Source organism: Tiliqua scincoides, chromosome 2 (assembly GCF_035046505.1).
Source record: "Tiliqua scincoides isolate rTilSci1 chromosome 2, rTilSci1.hap2, whole genome shotgun sequence".
NCBI classification, from domain to species: domain Eukaryota; kingdom Metazoa; phylum Chordata; class Lepidosauria; order Squamata; family Scincidae; genus Tiliqua; species Tiliqua scincoides.
The window spans coordinates 267,036,279-267,059,904 of NC_089822.1; the positions used below are offsets into that span (position 1 = coordinate 267,036,279).

Genomic DNA, 23,626 nt, shown 5'->3' on the forward strand with positions numbered 1-23,626 from the left:
TCTCTGTGCTGGTCTACAAGTGCACTCACTCAGGAGCCCCCCAAGGGCTGGAGCAGGCTGGCTCTGCCTCAGGAGTGCAGGCAGGGGAAGCCCAGGGCTCTCCAGGGATCAGCCTCTGCCCCTGACACCCTCTGAGCAGAGAAGCAGGGGTGACAGGGCCTCCCTGTCTTATGTTGTTGGCCTGTGGAACTCCCTGCCACAGTGGTGATGGGGCCTCCTCACTGGCCTGTCTCAGGGGCTCTGATCCTCTGGGCCTGTGGAAATCCTTGCATCAAGTGGCGGTGGGGCCTCCTCGCTGACCTGTCTCATGGCTCTCCTCCTCTGGGCCTGTGCAACTCCCTGCCACAGTGGCAGTGTGGCCTCCTCACTGGCCTGTCTCAGGGCTCTCCTCCTGTGGGCCTGAGGAACTCCCTGCCTCAGGGGGCGGTGGGGCCTCCTCGCTGGCCTGTCTCAGGACTCTCCTCCTGTGGGCCTGAGGAACTCCCTGCCTCAGGGGGCGGTGGGGCCTCCTCGCTGGCCTGTCTCATGGCTCTCCTCCTCTGGGCCTGTGCAACTCCCTGCCACAGTGGCAGTGTGGCCTCCTCACTGGCCTGTCTCAGGGCTCTCCTCCTGTGGGCCTGAGGAACTCCCTGCCTCAGGGGGCGGTGGGGCCTCCTCGCTGGCCTGTCTCAGGACTCTCCTCCTGTGGGCCTGAGGAACTCCCTGCCTCAGGGGGCGGTGGGGCCTCCTCGCTGGCCTGTCTCAGGACTCTCCTCCTCGGGGCCTGAGGAAACCCCTGACACAGGGGCGATGGGGCCTCCTCACTGGCCTGTCTCAGGGCTCTCATCTTCTGGGCCTGTGGAACTCCTTTCCACAAGGGTCGATGGGTGCCTGCCTGCTTCCTCCTCCTTCCCCCCCCGAAGGGGCCCCTCTGCGTGCTCCGCCGCCCCCACCTCCCTGCTCCCCTGCAGTTCCAGGGACGCTCAGAGCCAGCCCCCCCCCAAACGGCACCTGCTGTTCTCCCGGAGCCCCTCCCCCGCTTCCCTCCACGGACACGCCCCTCCTCGGGTGCTCGCGGGCGCGCTGCTCCGCACCCGCCTCCCTCCCCAGCCTCACCTCAGCTGCTTTCAAGAGGCGCCGCCATCAGGCTTTGCGCGCGGGGCATCCTGGGAGTGGTAGTTTTCTCCTCGACCTCTTCTGGGCAAGCGCCGCCATCTTGTCTCCGCCGCAGCGCCTCCTGGGAGTGGTAGTTTCCTCCTCTGAGTCCTCTTGGGAAGTCCTGCATGGAACAGCGACTCCCCTCCCCTCCCCTGCTGGCCAGGATGGCTCTCTCCAGGAGCTCCTGCCCTCTCCTGCCACTTGGTGGGTCGCGACCTGACTGTGGTGGGTCGTGAAGCTTCCGCCTACGGTGGCGGTGGAAGAGGAGCCCACAGAGAATATGGAGAGGGCCCCGAGGCTCCCACGCACTGCAGGGCAGGCAGAGGAGGCGGCCAGGCAGCGGCGTACCTGGAGGGGGCAGAGTTCTGGGCACTGCCACACGCCCCCCACAGGCCCTGCACCGCAGAGAGAACTGCTGCAGCCGCCTCTGAGGACTGCCCCTCCCCGCTCAGTGAAGGGGAAGGGGAGGGCGGCCCTCAGGCCGCTCTCAGGTGGCCTCCTCCAACTTTGCATGGGACATGCGCCATTCTCAGGCGCCCAGTGGCCTTCCGCGCCCTTCTCAGCGCAGCACTGGGGCCACTGGAAGGGGCAGCACTCTCTGTCCTGGGCTTCCAGCAGCCCCAGAGCGCTCTGAGGGAGCCTTGCGCGGAGCCTGTGCCGCCTCCTCCACTCCCTGCCGTCTCCAAGGGGGAGCGCAGGGCGCAGCAGTTGGAATTACTGCGGCGAGGATGACATCAGCACAAACACTTCTGGGTCAGGGGTGGGGACGGCACACTCAGAGGTGGCCCCACGTGCCGGAAAGCCCTTCTCTGGAAGGGTCCTGGTCTGAGGGACGCGGCCCCGGAAAACACCCGAGAAGGAAGGCCCTCCCTCCGAGGTGACAAATCTATTGAGCCCAAGGGAAAGCGAAACTAAGGGTGACACCTCCATAAGGACAAGGCAGCTCTGAGGGAAGGGAACAAACATTCCCTGACTTTGAGGAGGCCTCCGTGAGTGACACCCACCTGCAGGATGCAGCACACGTCCCTTTGGCAGCACTGTGCCAGTGCTGGAAAGCACTGACATAAGGGGTGAGGATTGCGCCCTAAGCTGCACATTCGCACTTATTCATGAGTAAGCAGATGTGCTCTGAACGGGTGGAAGGTCAGGGAAAGGCAAGTGCAAGGCTGCCAGAACGGTCCCAGTCCAATGAACGTGGAACTCAACAGGTGCTCCTGAAGGCAGAACCCCCCATAGTGCAATAAAGAGACTCGAGCAGCTAAGACTTGTTGCTTTTTAGTGCTGCAAACTGACTGAAGCTCTTGCCACACTCCAAACATTTGTATGGCTTCTCCCCTGTGTGGGTTCTTTGATGCAAAGTCAGGTCTGAGCTCTGACTGAAGCTCTTTCCACATTTCAAACACTGATCTGGTTTCTTCCCTGGGTGGCTTCTTTGATGCACATTCGGGTTTGAATACTGATTGAAGCTCCTTCCACACTCTCTAGACATTTAAATGTTTTTTCCCCTACCCTGCTGTAATTAATCTGTGTAACTTCTTGCCACAGGATGTTGTGATGGCACCTGAAGGCCTAGATGCCTTCAGCGGATTGGACAGGGAGGAAAGGTGCATCACAAGTTACAAGCCATGACGGGTATGTGCAACCTCCTGGTTTTACAGGTAGCCTATCTCTGAATGCCAGGTGAAAGGGAGTAGCCATAGAATATGGATGTCTTGTTGTCTTTCATGCTCCAAGACATCTGGTGGGCCAGTGTGAGATAGAGGAAGCTGGACTAGATGGACCTCTGGTCTGATCCAGCAGGGCTCTTCTTCTCTTTTGCTACCTTACAGGGTTGTTGTGATCAAAGCAGGGTGGGGAGTGAATGCATGTCACACACTGAGATAATATACTGTAAATGAATAAGAATGATGAACATGCCTTCTGGCCTCAGTTCCTGACACTCGTAGCTGCCCTTATATTGTCCAGCTTTTGGTCCAATCAGTCGAAACTCACCAGGAGGTAAAGCGATGTGCCTGTCTCAGCCCTGCTCCCATCCATCGGGATTTTGGAGGCCCACTGCCAGAGCTCTGCAGAGATATCAGATGTGTCCTCCATGGACACGTCCAATCGTCTTGTATCCTCTTCTTCCTCCCCTGAAAGACTTGTGTGGGTCATGCTCGGAATCTGGGGGAGGAGTGCTCTTCAACGCAGAGTCATTCTGCCCATGTCTAACAGAGTAGCGGGGGGGGGGGGCTTCATGGATGGTGCTATAGTTGAGACGCTGCTCCTTCTCTGGGCACCATCAACTGCTGCCTGTTGAGGGAAGCTCCGCTGCTGCAAGGCCATGGCACCCACCACTTCCACTGTGCTCTGCTGGGCAGCTCCTTCATGCCCGAAAGAAGCCTCAGAGCGCAAGCTGGAAAGGGGGTCAACAGCACCCACCTGTCCAACTCCACCACAGGCAGGTCTTGCAGCTGACATGGGGCTACCTGTCTGCAGATGGCCTCTCTCTCTCTCACCCTGGCACAGGGGCCTTAAGAGCCTGCCAGCAGCCCCACACTTGCTGCCCCACCCCCAAGGTCTGGTTCTCCTCTTCAGGTATCCACTCATGCCCCTTTTCTCCATTGTCCTTCTGTCCCTCCCAGCGTTGATGTTCTCCCCCCACCCCACCACCTCCATTTCTGCCAGACTGGCTGGCTTGAGTGACTCTCTCCCTGCGAGTCAAAGCACATGGATCATGACAACCCACCTCAGAGTCAGCTAGCCAGATACAGCCTGGGCCAGACAACAGTGACATAATGAAATTTTATAGGAAGAGGAAACCATGCTGCAAGATTACATCACCCAGTGATGATACAGGAACTGGACTAGATGGTCCTTTGGCCTGATCCAGCGGGGCTCTTCTTATAATCTGTCCGGGACCCACCAAAATGATGTCATTAACCTGGAAATGATGTCATGGCTGGAAGTGACATCGTCAAGCAGGAAGTGCTTTCCTGAGAATACAGCAAGTGCTGAAATTGCCCATGACAAGCAATGAAATGGTGCCATTTTCCCTGGATAGGCAGGCAATAAATAAATGAATAATGAGTACAATCCTATCTACACTTATCTAAGAGTAAGCTCCATTGACTATAATGGGTGATACTTCTGAGGAGTCATGCCTAGGATAGGGTTCTAAAATTAATAATTATAAGTACACAAACTAATAAATAAGGGGAGATGAGATGGTGTTCCTGTTCCACCAGGTGAATTCCCTCTGTAGCCTGCCTGCAATAACCTCAAGCCCCCCCACCCAAATCAATAAATTTTCAGCCCTAACCAGTGCCCAGTTCAATGTTAAGTGCTTATATTTAAGCCGGTTCAGTGTGATCTGGGACAAAATTAACTTCACTGCAACGTATTTTTTTGTTTCGTCTGGATTGAGAGCCACAGCTTTCCTCTAAAGCAGGTTCTCCCAACCTGGATCCCCCGAGAGACCCTGGCACAGTTGACCAAACACCTCCAGAGCTGTGCTTGTGGGGTGGGGGACGGGGGTCCATTTCAGTACAGCACTGAAAAGCAACAAGTCTCAGCTGCTCGAGTCTCTTTACTGCACTACGGGGGTCTGCCTTCTGGAGCACCTGTTGAGTTCCACATTCATTGGACTGGGACCGTTCTGGCAGCCTTGCACTTGCCTTTGCCTGACCTTCCACACAATCTGCTTACTCGTGAGTAAGTGCAAATGTGCAGCTTAGGGCGCAATCCTCCCCCCTTATGTCAGTGCTTTCCAGCCAGTGGGACGTGTGCTGCATCCTGCAGTTGGGTGTCACTCACGGAGGCCTCCTCAAAGTCAGGGAATGTTTGTTCCCTTCCCTCGGAGCTGCCTTGTCCTTATGGAGGTGTCACCCTTAGTTTCGCTTTCCATTGGGCTCAATACATTTGTCCCCTCGGAGGGAGGGCCTTCCTTCTCGGGTGTTTTCCGGGGCCGCGTCCCTCAGACCGGGACCCTTCCAGAGCAGGGCTTTCTGGCACGCGGGGCCACCTCTGAGTGTGCCGCCCCCACTCCTGACCCGTAATGCCTTGGAGGATTGCAGCTGTTCCAAGAGGACTCAGAGGAGGAAACTACCACTCCCAGGAGGCGCTGCGGCGCAGGCAAGATGGCGGCGCCTGCCAGGTTGAGGGCGAGGGGAAAACTACCACTCCCAGAATGCCCTGCGCGCGAGGCCTGATGGCGGCGCCTCCTGGAAGCTGCTGAGGTGAGGCCGGGGGTGGGGAGGGAGGCAGGCAGGTGTGGAGGCCCTCCCGCAGCGCGCCCGCGAGAAGAACAGCAGGTGCCCTTTGGGGGGGGGGCTGGCTGATTCTGTGAGCGTCCCTGGAACTGAAGGGGGGCAGAGAGGTGGGGGCGGCGGAGCACGCAGAGGGGCCCCTTCGAGGGGGAAGGGGGAGGGGAAGGAAATAGGTAGTCGCCCATCGCCCCTTGTGGCAGGGAGTTCCACAGGCCAAAGACATAAGACAGGGAAGCCCTGTCACCCCTGCTTCTCTGCTCAGAGGGTGTCGGGGGCAAAGGCTGACCCCTGGAGAGCCCTGGACTTCCCCTGCCTGCACTCCTGATGCGGAGCCACCCTGCTGCAGCCCCTGGGGGGCTCCTGAAATGCTGGGCACGTGTCTTGTGCACTGCTGGACGTCCAGCACATTGAGCATACTGTGAACTGGCATAGAGATCAACAAGCCATGTCTGATGAGCGGGGAGAGGCAGAGAGGTTGCTGGCTCAGTAGCATACCCAGAGGGGTGCAAGTTTCAGGGAGCCCCACCCCCTCACCTCCCCTTTGGAGCCATCCCAGGCCACCAGAGCAACACGGAGGCGAAGGCTGGGAGTTAGAGCCACCCAGAGCTGGCTGCAGAGCCTGTGGGGACCTTGGCCTCCAGGTAGCAGATCTACACCTCTGAGCCCCGGATCCTCCGCTGTGGCCTCCATGGCACTCCTGCCCTGGTCTGGTCTTGGCATCTGATCCTTGCTGTGACTTCACGGCTATTCATCCTGGGGGAACTTTGCTAATTCTCCCACACTTGGACTTGCTTTGTGTATTTCTGATGTTCTCTGCTTTGTCTTCCTGTACATAAGAACATAAGAACATAAGAACAGCCCCACTGGATCAGGCCATAGGCCCATCTAGTCCAGCTTCCTGTATCTCACAGCGGCCCACCAAATGCCCCAGGGAGCACACCAGATAACAAGAGACCTCATCCTGGTGCTCTCCCCTACATCTGGCATTCTGACTTAACCCATTCCTAAAATCAGGAGGTTGCGCATACACATCATGGCTTGTACCCCATAATGGATTTTTCCTCCAGAAACTCGTCCAATCCCCTTTTAAAGGCGTCTAGGCTAGACGCCAGCACCACATCCTGTGGCAAGGAGTTCCACAGACCGACCACGCGCTGAGTAAAGAAATATTTTCTTTTGTCTGTCCTAACCCGCCCAACACTCAATTTTAGTGGATGTCCCCTGGTTCTGGTATTATGTGAGAGTGTAAAGAGCATCTCCCTATCCACTCTGTCCATCCCCTGCATAATTTTGTATGTCTCAATCATGTCCCCCCTCAAGCGTCTCTTTTCTAGGCTGAAGAGGCCCAAACGCCGTAGCCTTTCCTCATAAGGAAGGTGCCCCAGCCCCGTAATCATCTTAGTCGCTCTCTTTTGCACCTTTTCCATTTCCACTATGTCTTTTTTGAGATGCGGCGACCAGAACTGGACACAATACTCCAGGTGTGGCCTTACCATCGATTTGTACAACGGCATTATAATACTAGCCGTTTTGTTCTCAATACCCTTCCTAATGATCCCAAGCATAGAATTGGCCTTCTTCACTGCCGCCGCACATTGGGTCGACACTTTCATCGACCTGTCCACCACCACCCCAAGATCTCTCTCCTGATCTGTCACAGACAGCTCAGAACCCATCAGCCTATATCTAAAGTTTTGATTTTTTGCCCCAATGTGCATGACTTTACACATTAGGTGTTACATAATGAAGGTGTTACATAACTCTCTGTCTCTTCATTAGGTGTTGCATCTTCAGTACTGAAAGGAAGAATCAGCAACAGACCTGGCAGAATAGGATCACTGTGCGTGCTCAGAATCCATTTTCTGGGTAAACTGCCTCCCTGCAGCACCTCCTTCCTTCAAGGTGAATAGTGTCTTCTCTTTGGTCAAAGACCCAATATGATGAAGCCTTGCTGAGGAAGCTCCTCCCACCACTGCCCCCCCTCCCCCCCAGAGAGAACTGCAAGTTCTTATTGTCCACTTTTGCTGTCAATGACGGATGGACTGAGCTAAGCTGGGAGCATCCCTTCTGCCTGGACATGGCTGTGGAGCAAGGGGAAGGACTCCTAGCTCTGGGTCTGCACCACCAGTCTGCACTAGAGGAACATGTGAAGCCGGGATTGAAAATGGAGCAAGAGGAGCCAGAAAGTCTCCAGCCAGGGATGAGGCTGGCAGAACCTGAGGACCTCTCCCCTGCAGCCCGGATGGGGGCTCTCATGCAGCATCTGAACTGGGCAGAGCCACCTCACGTTAAACAGGAACCAGAAGAGGGATTGTCATTGCAGCAGTGGGAAGCACAATGGCGGGAGTTCCTTGAAGCACTGCAGACCCCTTGTTCTAGAGAGGGAAGCCCACAGCTCCCGCAGACCGTGACATGGGGTGAGACACACATGCTCTGACCATCTGAGAGCTGAATGCAGAGTGGATGCTTCCATGCCCTCCTCTGAACCCGCTCCAGCACTTCACTGTCCTTAAAATATCCAGCCCCTTTGGTATTCAGGGGAGGTCTGAGTAGGGGGAATTATCACTGCTCAAGCTGTGGACTCTGCCTCAGGCCTCTGTTGAGGCAGCCCAGCAGTAAGATAGAAGCAGTAGAGTACAATAACTATATTAAAGTGGGTTAAATGATACAAACAGTTGTGGAAGAAAAGGCCCTGTGCTTTAATTCTTTTTAAAACAAGGGCACAATATTCCCAGCTTGCCTCCCAACACCTGTTTCCTGCAGCAGATAGGACAGTGTCTTGCTCTCAGTGTAATCGGGCAGAAGCAGGGCACAAAGGCATAAGAACATAAGAACAGCCCCACTGGATCAGGCCTTAGGCCCATCTGGTTCAGCTTCCTGTATCTCACAGTGGCCCACCACATGCCCCAGGGAGCTCACCAGTAGCTCCCCTGCCTTTGCACCCCACCCTGCCTCCAGATTCATGCATCTTTTATGCTAAGGCACAATGATAGACCGGCCCTCTGTGCCTTCCTTTCATTCCATTGTCAGCTTAGCTGAGGTAATGGGACTTGCCACATGCATCTGGGAAGCAGCTTCTGGGCAGTAACAATGTGTTTGGAGAAGGACTTCCTGCTGTCTCCTTGGACTCTGTCAACTGGCAGAAGATCAGAACTGGAGCATGGAAGAAAAACATTTAGTTATTACCTGAGTTGGAGGCATAAAGTCTCCCTTCTTTCTCTTGCAGGCAGTGGAGCAGCCTCAGCATCATGTTCTGCATCGCCTCCTCTGTGGGCTGGAGAAAGAACAGGTGCTGCAAAGTCTGCTCAGGTAGGGGGCAGGTGACCAGGGAAGCCTGCAGGGAGCAGCGACAGAAGGGGCCGCCTCCTTTGCTTCTTCCTTTCCTGTTGCTTCTGGTGCTGCAAGATGTGGGGGTGCCCATTTTGCAGAATATTCCGCAGGAATGCCATTATGTGCAAGTGGCAGCTGCCCCTTTTGACTGGCATCATCTGATCACATTGGCGGGAGTCAGGAGGGGCAGGGCTCCTTCTCTCCTCTGCTTGCAGGAATGGAGGTTGCTCACAGCGCCTGTCTCAGAAGCAGCTCTAAATACCCTGCAGCTCACCAGGGCAGTTTGGAGAGAGAGGCAGGAATGAAGGTTCATTATGAATCAAAGACGTAACTGTAGGAAGCATTGTGAACTGTTTTGGGCCTGCATAGCTTAAGTAGAGCTTATTTCCACACAGCACTGTGCCCAAGAACCGGAGATGTCTAGAGCCATCAGTGTGCATGTGCTGTTCTCCCAGAGGCTGCCCCCATGTAGAAACTGAGCATCTCCTGCTCCTTTGAGTGCCTTCCTGCCATCTTGCCCTGGACCACTGCTCAGGCAGGACTGTCTATGGCTCTGCTGCCGCTCTAGGTGGACAAGCAGAGGTTGAGTCCCAGGTGCTATTAAGTCTTAGGACAGGTGAGGAAGTGTTGCCTTTGGAAGGATAAGTCAATCTGCAAATGCCCAGAGGCACTTTCTCCAGCTGTCCTTTACAAAAAGGTTTTGCTCCCCTTCAAAGGGAACCCAGCACATGCTGAGTTAGTTTCAGCCCCAGTTGCTAAAAAAGGTGACAGCTGTCAGTCGACTCAGTTAGTAAGCAGTGCAAATGGGCTCTCCCTTGCTGGCGGCCTTCAGAGCAGCCCTCTGCTGGAGTGTTCTAGCTCTGGCTCCTACACTGAGCAGGAGATTGGAGTGGATGACATAGCAGGACCCTCCAGTTCCCAGATTCTGTGAAAACTACACAGACCACAAGGATTGAGGTGTCACCGCGTTGCCTGCCTGTGCGGTGTGCAAGAGGGGGGTCTCCAAGATCTGGCAGGGGGCTCTGTGACTTGAGGAAGGACTGCATGGGGGCCTTCTGGAAGCAGCAGTTTGATGCGATGCTTTTTGTTCTTACTCTAATGAACAAGACTTAAAAACTACGTTTTAAAATTGCTGAAATGGAAAGGGATGAGCTTTGCAGGAAAATATCAGGTTTCCCCCGGTGGAGTCTCTGAAATGTGTCTTGGGTAGGGATAATCTGTGCCTTTCTTCATTCAGGCTCCGGTGTCCTTTGAGGAGGTGGCTGTGTCTTTCTCCAAGGAGGAGCGGGCTCTGCTGGAGCCACAACAGAAGGCCCTGTATGCAGAAGTGATGCTGGAGAATCTGGAGAATGTGGCTTTTCTGAGTAAGGACCCCTTTGCTTAATCTCCCTAGATCAGGGGGTCTCCAAACTGTGGCCTGGGGGCACATTAGGAGGCCCAAGATGTTCAGTTCTTGCTGCATTTCCAGGTGGCAATCTAAAAACTCCTCCAATACCCTGGAGAGCCATTCCGGGCTGCTAGAGCCTGGCATGGCTCCAAAGGGGAGTGGCCGCTTGATTGGCAAGGTGACGCTCCTGCAAAACTTAGTGCTTTGCACCTCTTCTAGCTATGCTACTCTCTGCATATTTTATAGATATTTTAATTTTATATATTTTATAGATATTTATATTTTATAGACCTGTGCTTCCCCCTGCTTTTTGAGGAAAAAATATACAAAAAGACCAGTAGCTTCTCAGAGTGGCACACAGCCACTACAATCACAACATAATTGGCTCTGGCCTTTACAGTGTGGGCTGCCACAGAGTTCTGCTTTGTCCCCCATACTACTTTGTATCTGCGTATAGCTGCTGGGGGAAGTCATCCAGCTGTACCTGCCATCCCATTCCAGGGAGGCTACACAGGTCCTGGAGCACTGCCTGGAGGCGGTTGGGGTCTGGATGAGGGCAACAGATTAAGATGGATTCCAGAAAAGACGGGCCTCCTGATCAGGAAATCCTCAATGCAGGTGCTAAGGCATCTGCCCTCTCTGAATGGGGTAGCACCCGTCCTGCAGGATCCAATGCGCAGTTTGGGATTGCTCCTGGACTCACAGCTCTCCCTGGAGAACCTGGTGGCAGCTGTGGCCAGGAGTGTGTTTGACCAGTTTCGGCTGCTACGCCATCTATGGCCTTTCTTGTCCCAATCAGACCTGACCACAGTGGTCCATGCCTTAGTGACTTCAGTACTGGATTACTGTAGTGCACTCCAGTGGGTCTGGCCTTGAAGGCTTGGAAGCTGCAACTAGTGCAGATTGCAGCAGCCTGGGTGGTTACTGGAGCTAAGCATTTTCACCCTGTTGGTCTGCTGCTTTAGCTACTGCACTGAGTGTCCATTCCTTTCTGGACCTAATGCAAGATGGTGACCTTTAAAGGTCAATAAGTCCTTCACAGTTTGGGTCCAGATGATCTGATGGACCACCTTCTCCCATACTTTCTGGCCCAATCTCTGTGGCCGTCCATCCCATACACAATGCCATATGTTTCAGAGTCCAAGCTCCCTTGGATTTGTTGGAAAGAAACACTGTGGTGAGTTTTCCAGCAGTCATTTCTTCTGGCTTTGTGCTGTCCAGTCATGTTGACACCTCTCAACGATCTCTCCCCCCTTCCGTTTTTGCCTGTTGGTTGGTGAAAAGGCTCCACTGCCAGAAGGGCAATGCAATCAGATATTGAGCAGGATGGCAGATGAAATGCATCCACTCCTTATCTCTCCACTTCAGCTCAACTCAGTGCCTTCTCCATGTCATTTACAAAAGAACGAAACCGTTCAGGGAAAAGGCCCTCGGTACAAAACAGGTGATTCAGGGTTTCTCAGATGCTACTACAGCATTGGAGCTGCTGAGAGAATCTAGAGGGAGACTCCTATCCTGTGATCATCTAAAGCAGGGGTCTCCAACCTTTTCAGTAGGAGGGCTACATTGTATATTTTACATACTGGGCTGAAAAAATCAGCGATGCACAGCAGTCTCTGGCCGATCCATTGCGGAAACCTGGTTTGTTATCATTTGTTTACACAGGTGCAAACATGATTCTTTCCTTACTGTGATCGTTCTGCAGTGTATCTGAAAAGTCAACATGTGGAAACCCAGTTTGTTTTATTGGCAGGGATGAGGTTAACATTGAATATTTATGCTATGTGCATCTTATGGCCCAGGTGATTGAAAGTGAGTGTTAGCCAGGCTGGCACACTCTGGCCATGTACAGAGAAGTGCGGCAGACTGAACTGCGCATGTTGACTGTCCAACTGTGGATGGGGAAAAAATTATCTAAGTGGCTGCAGGTTGGATAAAGTCTTGTGGCAGGCCAGATTTGGCCCCGGACTGGAGGTTGGAACCCCTGCTCTAACCACTGAGAGTTGGTCACTGGGGAGGGATGCAATACTGTGCATAATTTCCTGGGTGTCATATTCAATGAATCCCTTGGGTTTACTTCTGAGTATATTTATATGCTAAATAGTGTCCATGGGAGGTTCCATTTCTGTTGCTAATCACGGTATTATCTCTCTATTCCAGGAAGGTGCAGCCAAGACAATGAGAATCAGATGAAGCCACATGGGGTGTCACTGGAAACGGCCTTGCGTGATGTAGAGGAAGTGACTCTTAGAGACCAGGATGGATCAAGGAGGCCGGAGGGAAGACCAGCACCTGTCAGGAGGACTGAAGCGCTCATTCTTCAGGTTTCTGTTTTCCGTGAAATCCCAAGACAACAAGAACATCCAAAGGGGAAGAGAAGGGAAAAGGGGGAAACAATCAGTTCTGAATCCTGCATTAATGAACACAGTGAAATCTGCACAGGGAAGAAAAGGTTGAAGTGCTCTGAGTGGAGAAGGAGCTTTAGTACAAGCTCACACCTCGGAACCCATGAAAAATTCCAGACAAGTGAGAAAGCTGCGCATGAAGACAGATCACAGAAGCAGAAGGGAAGCCAGACAGAGAAAGAGAGAGAAAAATCTGATGCTCATCAGTGTGTGAATGTGAGTGTCTTTGTAGATGATCCAGATAAAGAAACTAGAAAGAGGAAGGAAAAAGCCCCTCAAAGTGCTAAAACCTTTAATAGTAAATCAAAACATGAGAAACCACATAAATGCTTGGAGTGTGGAATGAGCTTCAGTCGGAGCTCAGGCCTGACAGTGCATCAAAGAACCCACACATATGAGGAGAAACCATATGAATGTTTGGAGTGTGGAAAGAGCTTCACTGATAAGCGAAACCTCAGTGCGCATCAAAGAATCCACACTGGTGAGCAACCATATAAATGCTTGGAGTGCGGAAAGAGCTTCACTCAGAGGACAAGACTCTCTGTGCATCAAAGAACCCACACTGGGGAGAAACCTTATAAATGCTTGGAGTGTGGAAAGAGCTTCATTATGAGAGCAAAGCTCACTGTGCATCAAAGAATCCACACTGGGGAGAAACCATATGAATGCTTGGAGTGTGGAAAGAGCTTCACTCAGAGGACAAGCCTCTCTGTGCATCAAAGAATCCACACTGGTGAACAACCATATATATGTCTGGAGTGTGGAAAAAGCTTCAGGCAGAGATCAGACTTGACTGTGCATCAAAGAATCCACACTGGGGAGAAACCATATGAATGCTTGGAGTGTGGAAAGAGCTTCACTCAGAGGACAAGCCTCTCTGTGCATCAAAGAATCCACACTGGTGAACAACCATATATATGTCTGGAGTGTGGAAAAAGCTTCAGGCAGAGATCAGACTTGACTGTGCATCAAAGAATCCACACTGGGGAGAAACCATACAAATGCTTGGAGTGTGGAAAGAGCTTCACTCAGTGGACAAGCCTCGCTGTGCATCAAAGGATCCACACTGGGGAGAAACCATATGAATGTTTGGAGTGTGGAAAGAGCTTCATTGATAGGCGAAACCTCACTGTGCATCAAAGAATCCACACTGGTGAGCAACCATATCAATGCTTCGAGTGTGGAAAGAACTTCAGTGAGAGGCAAAGCCTCACTGTGCATCAAAGAATCCACACTGGTGAGCAACCATATAAATGCTTGGAGTGCGGAAGGAGCTTCACTCAGAGGACAAGCCTCGCAGTGCATGAAAGAACCCACACTGGGGAGAAACCTTATAAATGCTTGGAGTGTGGAAAGAGTTTCATTTTGAGAGCAAAGCTCACTGTACATCAAAGAATCCACACTGGGGAGAAACCATATGAATGTTTGGAGTGTGGAAAGAGCTTCAGTACGAGAGCATACCTCACTGTGCATCAAAGAATCCACACTGGTGAGCAACCATATAAATGCTTGGAGTGTGGAAAGAGCTTCACTCAGAGGACAAACCTCTCTGTGCATCAAAGAAACCACACTGGTGAGCAACCATATAAATGCTTGGAGTGTGGAAAGAGCTTTACTAGGAGAGGAAACCTCGCTGTGCATCAAAGAATCCACACTGGGGAGAAACCATATGAATGTTCGGAGTGTGGAATGAGCTTCAGGCAGAGATCAGTCCTGTCTGTGCATCAAAATATCCACACTGAGGAGAAACCATATAAATGCTTGGAGTGTGGAAAGAGCTTCAGGCAGAGATCAGTCCTGAGTATTCATCGAAGAACGCACACTGGGGAGAAACCATATTAAATATGCCTTTGAAAGGCGTCTAGGCCTTCAGTGGTTTTCACCATTTCCTGTGGCAAGAAGTTACACAGATTAATTACAGCAGGGTCAAGAGAAGCTGTATTTCCTTTTGTCTGTTCTGACCCACCTTTAAGTCGTCGTGAATGTCTCCTGGTTCTGACATTGTGCAAGAGAGAAAAGAACTTTCCTCTCTCCATCAGCTGCTTGATTTTTCATGTCTGAATTGTGTCCCTCTCAGGTGCATTTGTTGGACAGATTTTCAGATTCTTTTCACTGACGCAATGCCAAACAGTCACAGACCTTTTAAAAGGGTTTGGAGGCTTTATTTCTACAATACTAAGTGAATTACACAAACCAATTTATCCTCAGTTTGGATATAAATGTTCATCCAGTGTTCCCATCTTGTTTCCCAAAGTACTACACCCAGAAAATCACATTAAATAAGGTGGAATAAACAAGCTACCCATGTAACACTGTATGTCACTTCCACTTCCTTATTGGGCCTAATATGACAGGTTTGGTGCATGGTCCCGGCTCTAATTAGGAGGTCATTCTGCCCTGCATCCCAAAATGTTCCTGGTCCACAACTTTGGTTATACAAGATCCTGGAATTTTCCCTGTGGGAAAGTTATGATCTACATGTTCTGCCAATCATTATTTCTTTAGGTCACTTTGACATAATGACCCTCCTATCCTGTTTTTGAGGGGAACAAGAGTAAGAACATAAGAACAGCCCCACTGAATCAGGCCATAGGCCCATCTAGTCCAGCTTCCTTTATCTCACAGCAACCCCACCAAATGCCCCTGGCAGCACACCTGATAACAAGAGATCTGCATCCTGGTGCTTTCCCTTGCATCTGACATAGCCCATTTCTAAAATGAGGAGGTTGCACATACACATCATGGCTTGTAACCCGAAATGGATTTTTCCTCCAGAAAGTTGTTCAATCCCCTTTTTAGGCATCCAGGCCAGATGCCGTCACCACATCCTGTGGCAAGGGTCTGTATACCTACAGACCAACCACATGCCTAGTAAAGAAATATTTTATTTTGTCTGTCTTAACCCTCCCAACACTCAATTTTAGTGGATGTCCCCTGGTTCTGGTGTTATGTGAGAGTGTAAAGAGCATCTCTCTATCCACTCTGTCCATCCCCTGCATAATTTTGTATGTCTCAATCATGTCCCCCCTCAGGCACCTCTTTTCTGGGCTGTAGCCTGTCCTTGTAAGCAAGTCATTCTCTTGGCTCCAATTTCAATTATTTTTCTCAAACTAAAAAAGTTAAGTTAACCCTAAAATCTCCATCAATCCTCTGTTTTTTTCTTGGCCAGGATGGAACATCTTTGTCCACATTACTATCTTAAGGTACAGCTGTCTGAGGATATACATGTTATTGTTTGTTTGAAACCCTTTGTTAGTCTTACTTTCTTGTTGTGTAGATGCATTGTTTCTTCATGCTATGTGACAGTGTTTATATGTTAAACTCTGGCACTATGGTTGAAATCCTAACCATACTTTCTTGAGAGCAAGCAAGGCTTGTTCCCAAGAGCAAACCTCATTAAACAAAATAGGACTCACTTTTGATTAGACCTGATTAGGACTGTACTTTAATTGATGTTATGTATGATGATAGTAGATAGACTGAAGATATATTTCAAAGAAGAAATATATATAATGTGTATAACTGTATAAAGTAAAATATCCTCAGCACTTCAATATTCAATTTTTACTACTTGATCTAATTAGATTAACAGAATTTTCCTCTCATTTCTGTTAGTACTCCTACATTCTTTCACTTCAGTGATTGCAAAGAGCATCCGTGTCACCTTGTTTATTTCTCTGTCTTTCTATGGGCTCCTTTACTTGGCTTTACAAATCCAAGCTAACTCAAGTCCCTTCAGACTTAAGTAACTTTAAGATTATTGCCATTCTGTTTGCAGCTTTATATGGCCGACACAATGCTCAGTGCACATTACAAACACTCTTTAAAAGAGTAGAAAAAGCAGTTTTGCAAAAGAAGTACTCCAGAAATGCAAATTCCATCTTTTAACCTTTTCTTAGATGCAAATAATATTAAGGACAGACAACTTTATACCTGTATATATTGTGCAATTTACAGTGCAATGTATAAAACTTATTATAACAAGTTAGAATTATGTTATTCTTAACAGATTATCTTTGGAAATATGACAACATCTTAATGCAGTCTTATGCATGTTTGCTTATTAGTAAGTGTGATTTCATTTCTCATTACTCATTTCTCATTACAGAACTACTACTTAATGTATTATGAAAATGTTCTTTCATGTAGTGATATCATGTAAGTGTAGCTTGACTTTATGAAAACTGGTCATCTTACCTTTTATGTTCCTACTGTGTATTGTAGATACTCCAATTTGCATGATGCAGCACATAGCAGACAAAGTATTTATAGCACAAGTGTGATAGATCAGATAATTATCGTGGTTGCACACTCTTAAACTAGAGGGGAATTCTTTGGAAAGTATTTCTTAAGAGCTTCTTTAAGAGGAGACATTTTAACCATAATGTGGTGTTTTCTTGGATTCTGGCACCTCCTTCAGCTAGGTGCCTTTGCAACAAGTTATTATATTTAATACCCATTTCTATATACCTATTAGATTATTTATCTCCTTATTGCTCTTTTGACTGATTTGAAACAAAACAAAACAAGAAACAGTTCTTTTCACACTTCAAACAAACACCCCATATACAACTTAGACTCTTTGCACACTCACACAATAACAAAACATAATACAAATCAAACATAATTAAACACATCATAAGACATCACATCACTACAACTTCAGAGATTACAAACACTTCTACAGTTTGCAATCATTAGGAAAAAGGTCCATCAGGAAAAAGATTTTTTTTTTTTTATTTACTTACTTTAAGACATGGGTACAGGAAAAATCACAAACATATATGTACAGGGTAATACACAAGGGAAAAAACACCAGGAAATCGCAGAACTGTAGCCGATACTCTTATGTTTCCCTACCTATCATCCTTGAATAACTTATTGTTTATCTAACCACTCATACAATGGTTTCCACAATTTCTGTATTCTCTCTATTTCGCCATCTCCCAATCTTTCCGTCAATACATCTATTTCAACCATCTCATATAATTTCTCAATCCACATCTCTACAGTGGGAGTATCAGGGTTCTTCCACAATCTAGCATACACCAATCTCGCTGCAGTAATTGCATACAACAAAATATGTTTAAGATCATTGTTATAACTTTCAGGAAAAATACTCAAGAGAAACAGTTCTGGTTGGAAATGTATTTCACAATTAAAAATAATTTGAATAGTTCTATATATTTTTTGCCAAAAATTTTTGGCCTTAGGGCAAAGCCACCACATATGATAAAAAAAACCTTTCACCTCTTTGCATTTCCAACACTTATCGCATGTGCCGGGATACATTTTTGCTAATCTATCTGGAGACAGGTACCATCTATAAAACATTTTGTATATGTTTTCTTTCATTGTTACTGCCTTAATTATCTTCATATTTCTCTTCCAAAGCTGGTCCCAATTATTCATTGTTATATTATGTCCAATATTTTTTGCCCATATAATCATTACCTCTTTTACCGATTCGTCTACCATTTCCATACTCAACAAATATTGATACATCCTTCTGATATAATTTTGCTCATTTGATAAAAATATTTTATCAAATTCCGTCTCCTCTGGGTAGATTCCTTCTTTTTTATCTTTCAACCATCTTGTTTTAATCTGTAACTCTGTCAACCAATCCAGTTCAATCCCTTTCTCCCACAATACCTCTTTTGAGTACATAACTGCTTTCTCATCTAATAATTCATCATATCTCCTATTCTGTGAACCTCGCAACCACATTGGCCTAGTATCAATTTCTAACGGTTTCACCCATCTTGGAATCTTCTCGTAAACTTTATATCTGATTTGTTCCCAGACAAACAACAATGCTCTTCTTATCAGATGTTGTTTAAAGTAACTATGATATTTGGCTTTATCATAAATCAAAAAGGCATGTGGACCAACCTGCAAATCGTGTAGTTCTAATTTTAACTCTCTAGATTTTTCGGCTTCTGCCCAATCCTTTATCCAATTTAATGCCGCTGCATAGTAATAAATTTCCCAATTTGGCATTCCAAAACCAGCTCGTTCTTTCACATCTTGTAATAATTTCATCTTTATTCTAGCTTTTTTCCCTTGCCAAATGAAATTAGCCATCATTTTATTCAAATCTTGAAAGAACACCTTTTTTAATAAAATTGGGATTGTCTGAAATAAGAATAATATTCTTGGCAGCACATTTGACTTAACTGTTGCTATTCTACCCAACAATGATAAATTTAATCCATTCCATCTTTTTATGTCTTTCTTAATCTCCATCATTAACTTTAGATAATTATTTTCCATCAACTCACTACATTTATCTGATACAGTAATTCCCAAATATTTAACTTTCTTTGTGATATTAATACCAAATTCCTGTAGTTGCTGTTTCTCTTGTTTTCTCATATTTTTCACTAATATTTTCGTTTTATCATAATTTATCCTCAATCCTGCCATTTTACCGTATTCTGTCAGATTCTCTATCAAATATTTTAAAGACTGGGTTGGATTCTCCAAGATAAAAGTGAGATCGTCTGCATAAGCTTGAATTTTAAATTCTTCATTTTGGACCTTCACTCCCACAATTCTTTCATCTCTTCTTACTATATTATTTAATATTTCCAGAGTTATAATAAACAGTAATGGAGATAGAGGGCATCCTTGTCTTGTTCCCTGCTGGATTTCTATCATTCTTGTTATGTCACCATTTATCTTTATTCTTGCCGTTTGTTTGGTATATATCTTCTCTATAACCCTTATAAACTTTGGCCCAAAGTTCATCTGGTACATTTGTTGAATCATAAAGTTCCAATTTACTCTATCAAATGCTTTATGCGCATCTACGAAAATTAATCCTAATTTTTTCTCTGAGTGTGCCTCAAAATATTCTATTATATTAATAATAACTCTCACATTATCTTTTAAGTGTCGTTTTGGCAAGAAGCCCGTTTGATCTTGGTGTATTATTTGCAGCAGAACTCTCTTTAATCTTCCAGCCAATATTGATGCAAAAACCTTGTAGTCTGTATTCAAAAGAGAAATTGGCCTATAATTTCTAATTTCTTTCTTTTCTGTTCCTTGTTTATGTATTAACGTAATTAAAGCTTCTGTCCATGAATCTGGAATATTTCCTGTTTCCCATATATCATTAACCAGATTCTTAAATGGTAATTGTATCGTCTCTTCAAATAATTTATAATATTCTGCTGGAATGGCATCTGGTCCGGGAGATTTCTGATTTTTCTGTCTTTTGATTGCTTCTGATAGTTCTTGCATGGAAATTTTTTGATCTAAAATTAGTTTCTGTTCTGATGTCAATTTTAGCATATTGTTTTTTAATAAATAATCCATTTGCAGGTCCGGATCTACATTATATTTCTTGTATAATTGTTGAAAAAAATTTTCAATAATAAGTTTAACTTCTGAGGATTTGTATTTCTCAATTCCATTTTCATCTATCAAACTATTTATAAAGTTCCTCTGTCGTTCTTTTTTCAGTCTGTGTGCCAGCCATCTTCCAGGTTTATTAGCGTTTTCAAAATAATTCTGTTTAATTAATCTTAATTTTCTCTCCATTTCTTCCGTTTGTATGATTCTGATCTCATGTTGAAGTTTCTGTATATTCGCAACTAATTCCTCTCTAGATGGATTTTCTTGGAACTCCCGCTCTTTCTTCTTTAATTTTAAGGTTAGTTCTTTGATAAGTTGGATTTCCTTCCTTTTTTTCCTTACTGAAAATTTCATCATAATTCCTCTAAAGTACGCTTTACTTGTATCCCAAATAATTTGTGGTTTCATTTCTGGATGATTATTTATTTTAAAGAACCAGCTCATTTCTTCTTTAGCTAAGTTCACAAAATCTTTATCTTTCATATCAATAACATTCAATCTCCAGAGCCCTTTCCTCCGAGATCTATTAAATTTTAAACTAATTGGATTATGATCCGCGAAGGTATTTGGTAATATTTCTGCTTCAAATGCTTCTGTTGTTGCTGTAATCCAACACATATCTATTCTTGACCATACTTTATGTCGTGTCGAAAAATAAGTATATTGCCTTTTCTCTGGATTTTGGACTCTCCATGCATCAATCAAATTAAATTCTTCTGCCATTTGTAAGAAAGATTTGGGTAGATTACCTCCTTTTTTTTTCCTTTTAACTGATCTGTCTGGGTTTATGTCAAATGTTGAGTTAAAATCACCTAACAAGATCAAGTCAAATTCATTTAGAGTAGCCAATTTTCTATGTAATTTTTCAAAAAAATTTTCACGAGAGTCATTAGGAGCATATATATTTACCACCAATAATTTCTTTTCAGCATATGTGATTTCTACTATCAATATTCTGGCATCTTCATCTGCATAAATCAATTTTGGACTCAACCAAGGTTTAACATATAAGGCTAAGCCTTTTTTCTTCCTTTTTGTTTCTGCTGTATAAAATAGTTCACCTAACTTCTTATTTTGTAAAAATTTCCAATCTTTTTTCAATATATGTGTTTCTTGAATTGCTATTAGATCTTTATGCTCTTTTTCTAACTGATGAAAAATCCTTTTTCTCTTTCGTGGTGCGTTTAATCCATTAATATTTATGGATAAAATCTCAAGTTGGGTATCTGCAGCTATCATTCTATATTTTTCCTTATTATTTTCACTTCTCTTCTTGGTTGACATCTTTGTTGTTTAATTTTAATGGTTTCTTTCTTTTCAGATTCATCATCCTGCTCCTCTTCCTCTTCATCTTCTTCTTCCCCTTCTATTCATCATCTTCTATGCTGTGGTCCAATCCTACTTCTGATTCTTTCTCTAAGGATGTTGTATCCTCTAGAGACGCTTTAATTTTTCCTCGATCATAGTTATCCTTTCTTGCATCTTTTGGTAGTTCTTGTTCCTCTTGATCTCTTTGCACCGTCTCCAAGAAGTTTCTCATTTTCATTCTTGATGTTATACTATATCTTTTCAGTTGATATGTAAAGACTAATCCTTCTGGGAGTAACCATCTATATCTAACATTCTCTCTTCTCAAAAATGATGTAAGAGTCCTATATTGTAATCTCTTTTGTCTTATGCTCCATGGTATTTCCCTTAAAATTCTCACAGGATTTCCTCCAACCATTAATGTTTTCTCCATCAGTGCTTGTTGAACCATATCTCTCACCCTTTTCTGTGTAAACTTCAACATTATTTCTCTTGGTAGATTGTGAGCTTTCGCATATACAGATCTAAGTCTATACACTGCATGTAATCCACCTTCTAAAAGTTCTGTTTCAAACTCCGTTTGTTCTCCCAACCAATGAATCATTGTTGCTCTGATACCTTCTTGTTTTTCTTCTGGATAATTCTGAACGCGGAGCATGTAGCCTGCCTGTTGAAGCTCCAGTAACATAATGCTTCTTTCCAGGACTAAATTGCGCTGATCAGCAACCTCCACGCATTGAGTGAGCTGTTCAATCTTTACCTGGTCTTTTTTTGCTTGTTCTTTCATCTTATTGATCTCTATCTGGTTTCTATTGACCTTTTTACGTGTTTCCTTCGCCATCTCATCCATCTCCTTCAGTTTAAATGATAACTGGTCTAGTTTCTCAGTCAAATTTTTATCTAGATTAGAGATCTGTGTTTTCATCTGTCTGGACTCTTCGCGGATCTCTCTGAGAACATCCATAATTCCTGCTTGGTCCTCTTTCTTTCTTTCTGTACTCTTCTCAAGGGTTAACATTGTCTGAATGGAAGTACTGGTATTTGGTGAGGCTTTCTGAGCTTTTAAAGACTGTTTCCTAGAATATTCCATTGTACATTGAGATAAATAAAAAATAGACAGGGCATCCAAAATAATATATCCCTACAAAATAATTTCAATTGCTCTTATACCAATAACTACCATGTCAATTCCATAAATCAAAATCTCATTAAAGCTTACAATATTGATTTCTCAGCATTAACACTCATTAATCTCCAACACAGACAGTCTTTTTAGCATTCCTTCATCCAGAGTCTTCTTAAAGGAGACACACATACACACACACAAAAAAAATCAGTTATATTTTTTTCCACTAGATGTCTCTCTACTTCATGGTATCCTTATCCAGTGTTTGAAATGTCCCTTACAGTCTGTAGATTATTTTTCCTTACTTATTGATTGCAGCTTAAAAAGGCAGCAATGCCATCTCAGCAGGTCGCTCTGAATTTCCCAAAGTTGTTGTTTCCTTAATTAGTCTTATCTTTAGTCTTTCAAATTGTAAATCACAGCGTCTTTGATGCGGGTTTCTGAGGGAACGCCATCTCTTCAGCTCCTCCTCTCTCCACCAAGGACAAATTCCCTCAGTCTATTAAGCAACTGTATCTTCTAAATAACCCGGTCTTCAAAGACATCAAACTGGGAGATTACTCACTCCTTGACTGAAGAGTTGAGAAACGGCCCCAAACGTTTTTTCTCTTCCTTCGGAGCTGCAGTCCCAGCGATAGGGGGAAAAAGAGGGGAGAAACCAGGCTGCCTCTGCCAGAAATGGCTGACAGAGTTCCTTCGATTTGTTGCTATGAAGACAGGCTTTGCCCCGCTCCTAGGGTTGCTTTCCCCAAGAGTTAGCTGGCCTCCAGTCTCAAGCACTTTCCTGGCCTCTCCTAGCCAGAAAAAGCCCCCCCCCCAAATCCTTGGAGGAGTTTACAAATCAGAAGGACCGACGGAGCTCTAAAAGCTGTGTCTTGTTGCCTGGGCTGTAGCTCCTCCCCCCCCAGGAAAAAGATATTTTTCAAAGTAGTGCTTCAACATCTTACCCTCATTCAAAACTTTCTGAAAGTTTCATCTTTAGAATACTATAATATCTTTACCTATTCTATTCCAATTTAGACTCACATACAAAGGAAACACATTTCTTCCTTTCTTCTGAGCAATATCTTGGCCAATTCCCCAGAATTGGCTAACTTCCCAGAGACTTTTGGCAACACTTCTGTTACTTCATGCTGGCCGTAACAGCATACAATTGTTCTCACACCCACAGTTAAGATTTTCTTTAAGTTACAAGCTTTGAAGACAAATATAAAGATAAGAACATACAGATTAAGACAGGTACCTCTCTAACTGGTCCTCCTCACAGTTTTCTTCCGATGTTTCCAGGTAATCTCAGGTACCGGTGGGTCCTGACAGATTCTTA

At 45.9% G+C, this 23,626-nt stretch overlaps 1 protein-coding gene across 3 annotated transcripts in view; it reads left to right on the plus strand.

Annotated features, from left to right (window-relative positions):
• The window catches only part of LOC136640313 (zinc finger protein 665-like), a 131,133-nt gene extending 114,606 nt beyond the window's left edge, over nucleotides 1-16,527 (plus strand). The window contains exons 1-3 of one of the 3 annotated variants that reach the window (XM_066615347.1): nucleotides 7,426-7,801; nucleotides 9,952-10,078; nucleotides 12,262-16,527. In XM_066615347.1, coding sequence (XP_066471444.1) covers nucleotides 10,045-10,078; nucleotides 12,262-14,348 — 2,121 coding nt within the window. In that variant the 5' untranslated portion in view covers nucleotides 7,426-7,801; nucleotides 9,952-10,044 and the 3' untranslated portion in view covers nucleotides 14,349-16,527. Of the gene's footprint in view, nucleotides 1-7,425; nucleotides 7,802-8,672; nucleotides 8,694-9,951; nucleotides 10,079-12,261 lie in introns of those variants that run through there. The other 2 variants (XM_066615348.1, XM_066615346.1) reach the window with 2 other exon arrangements.
• Nucleotides 16,528-23,626: the final 7,099 nt, after the last annotated feature.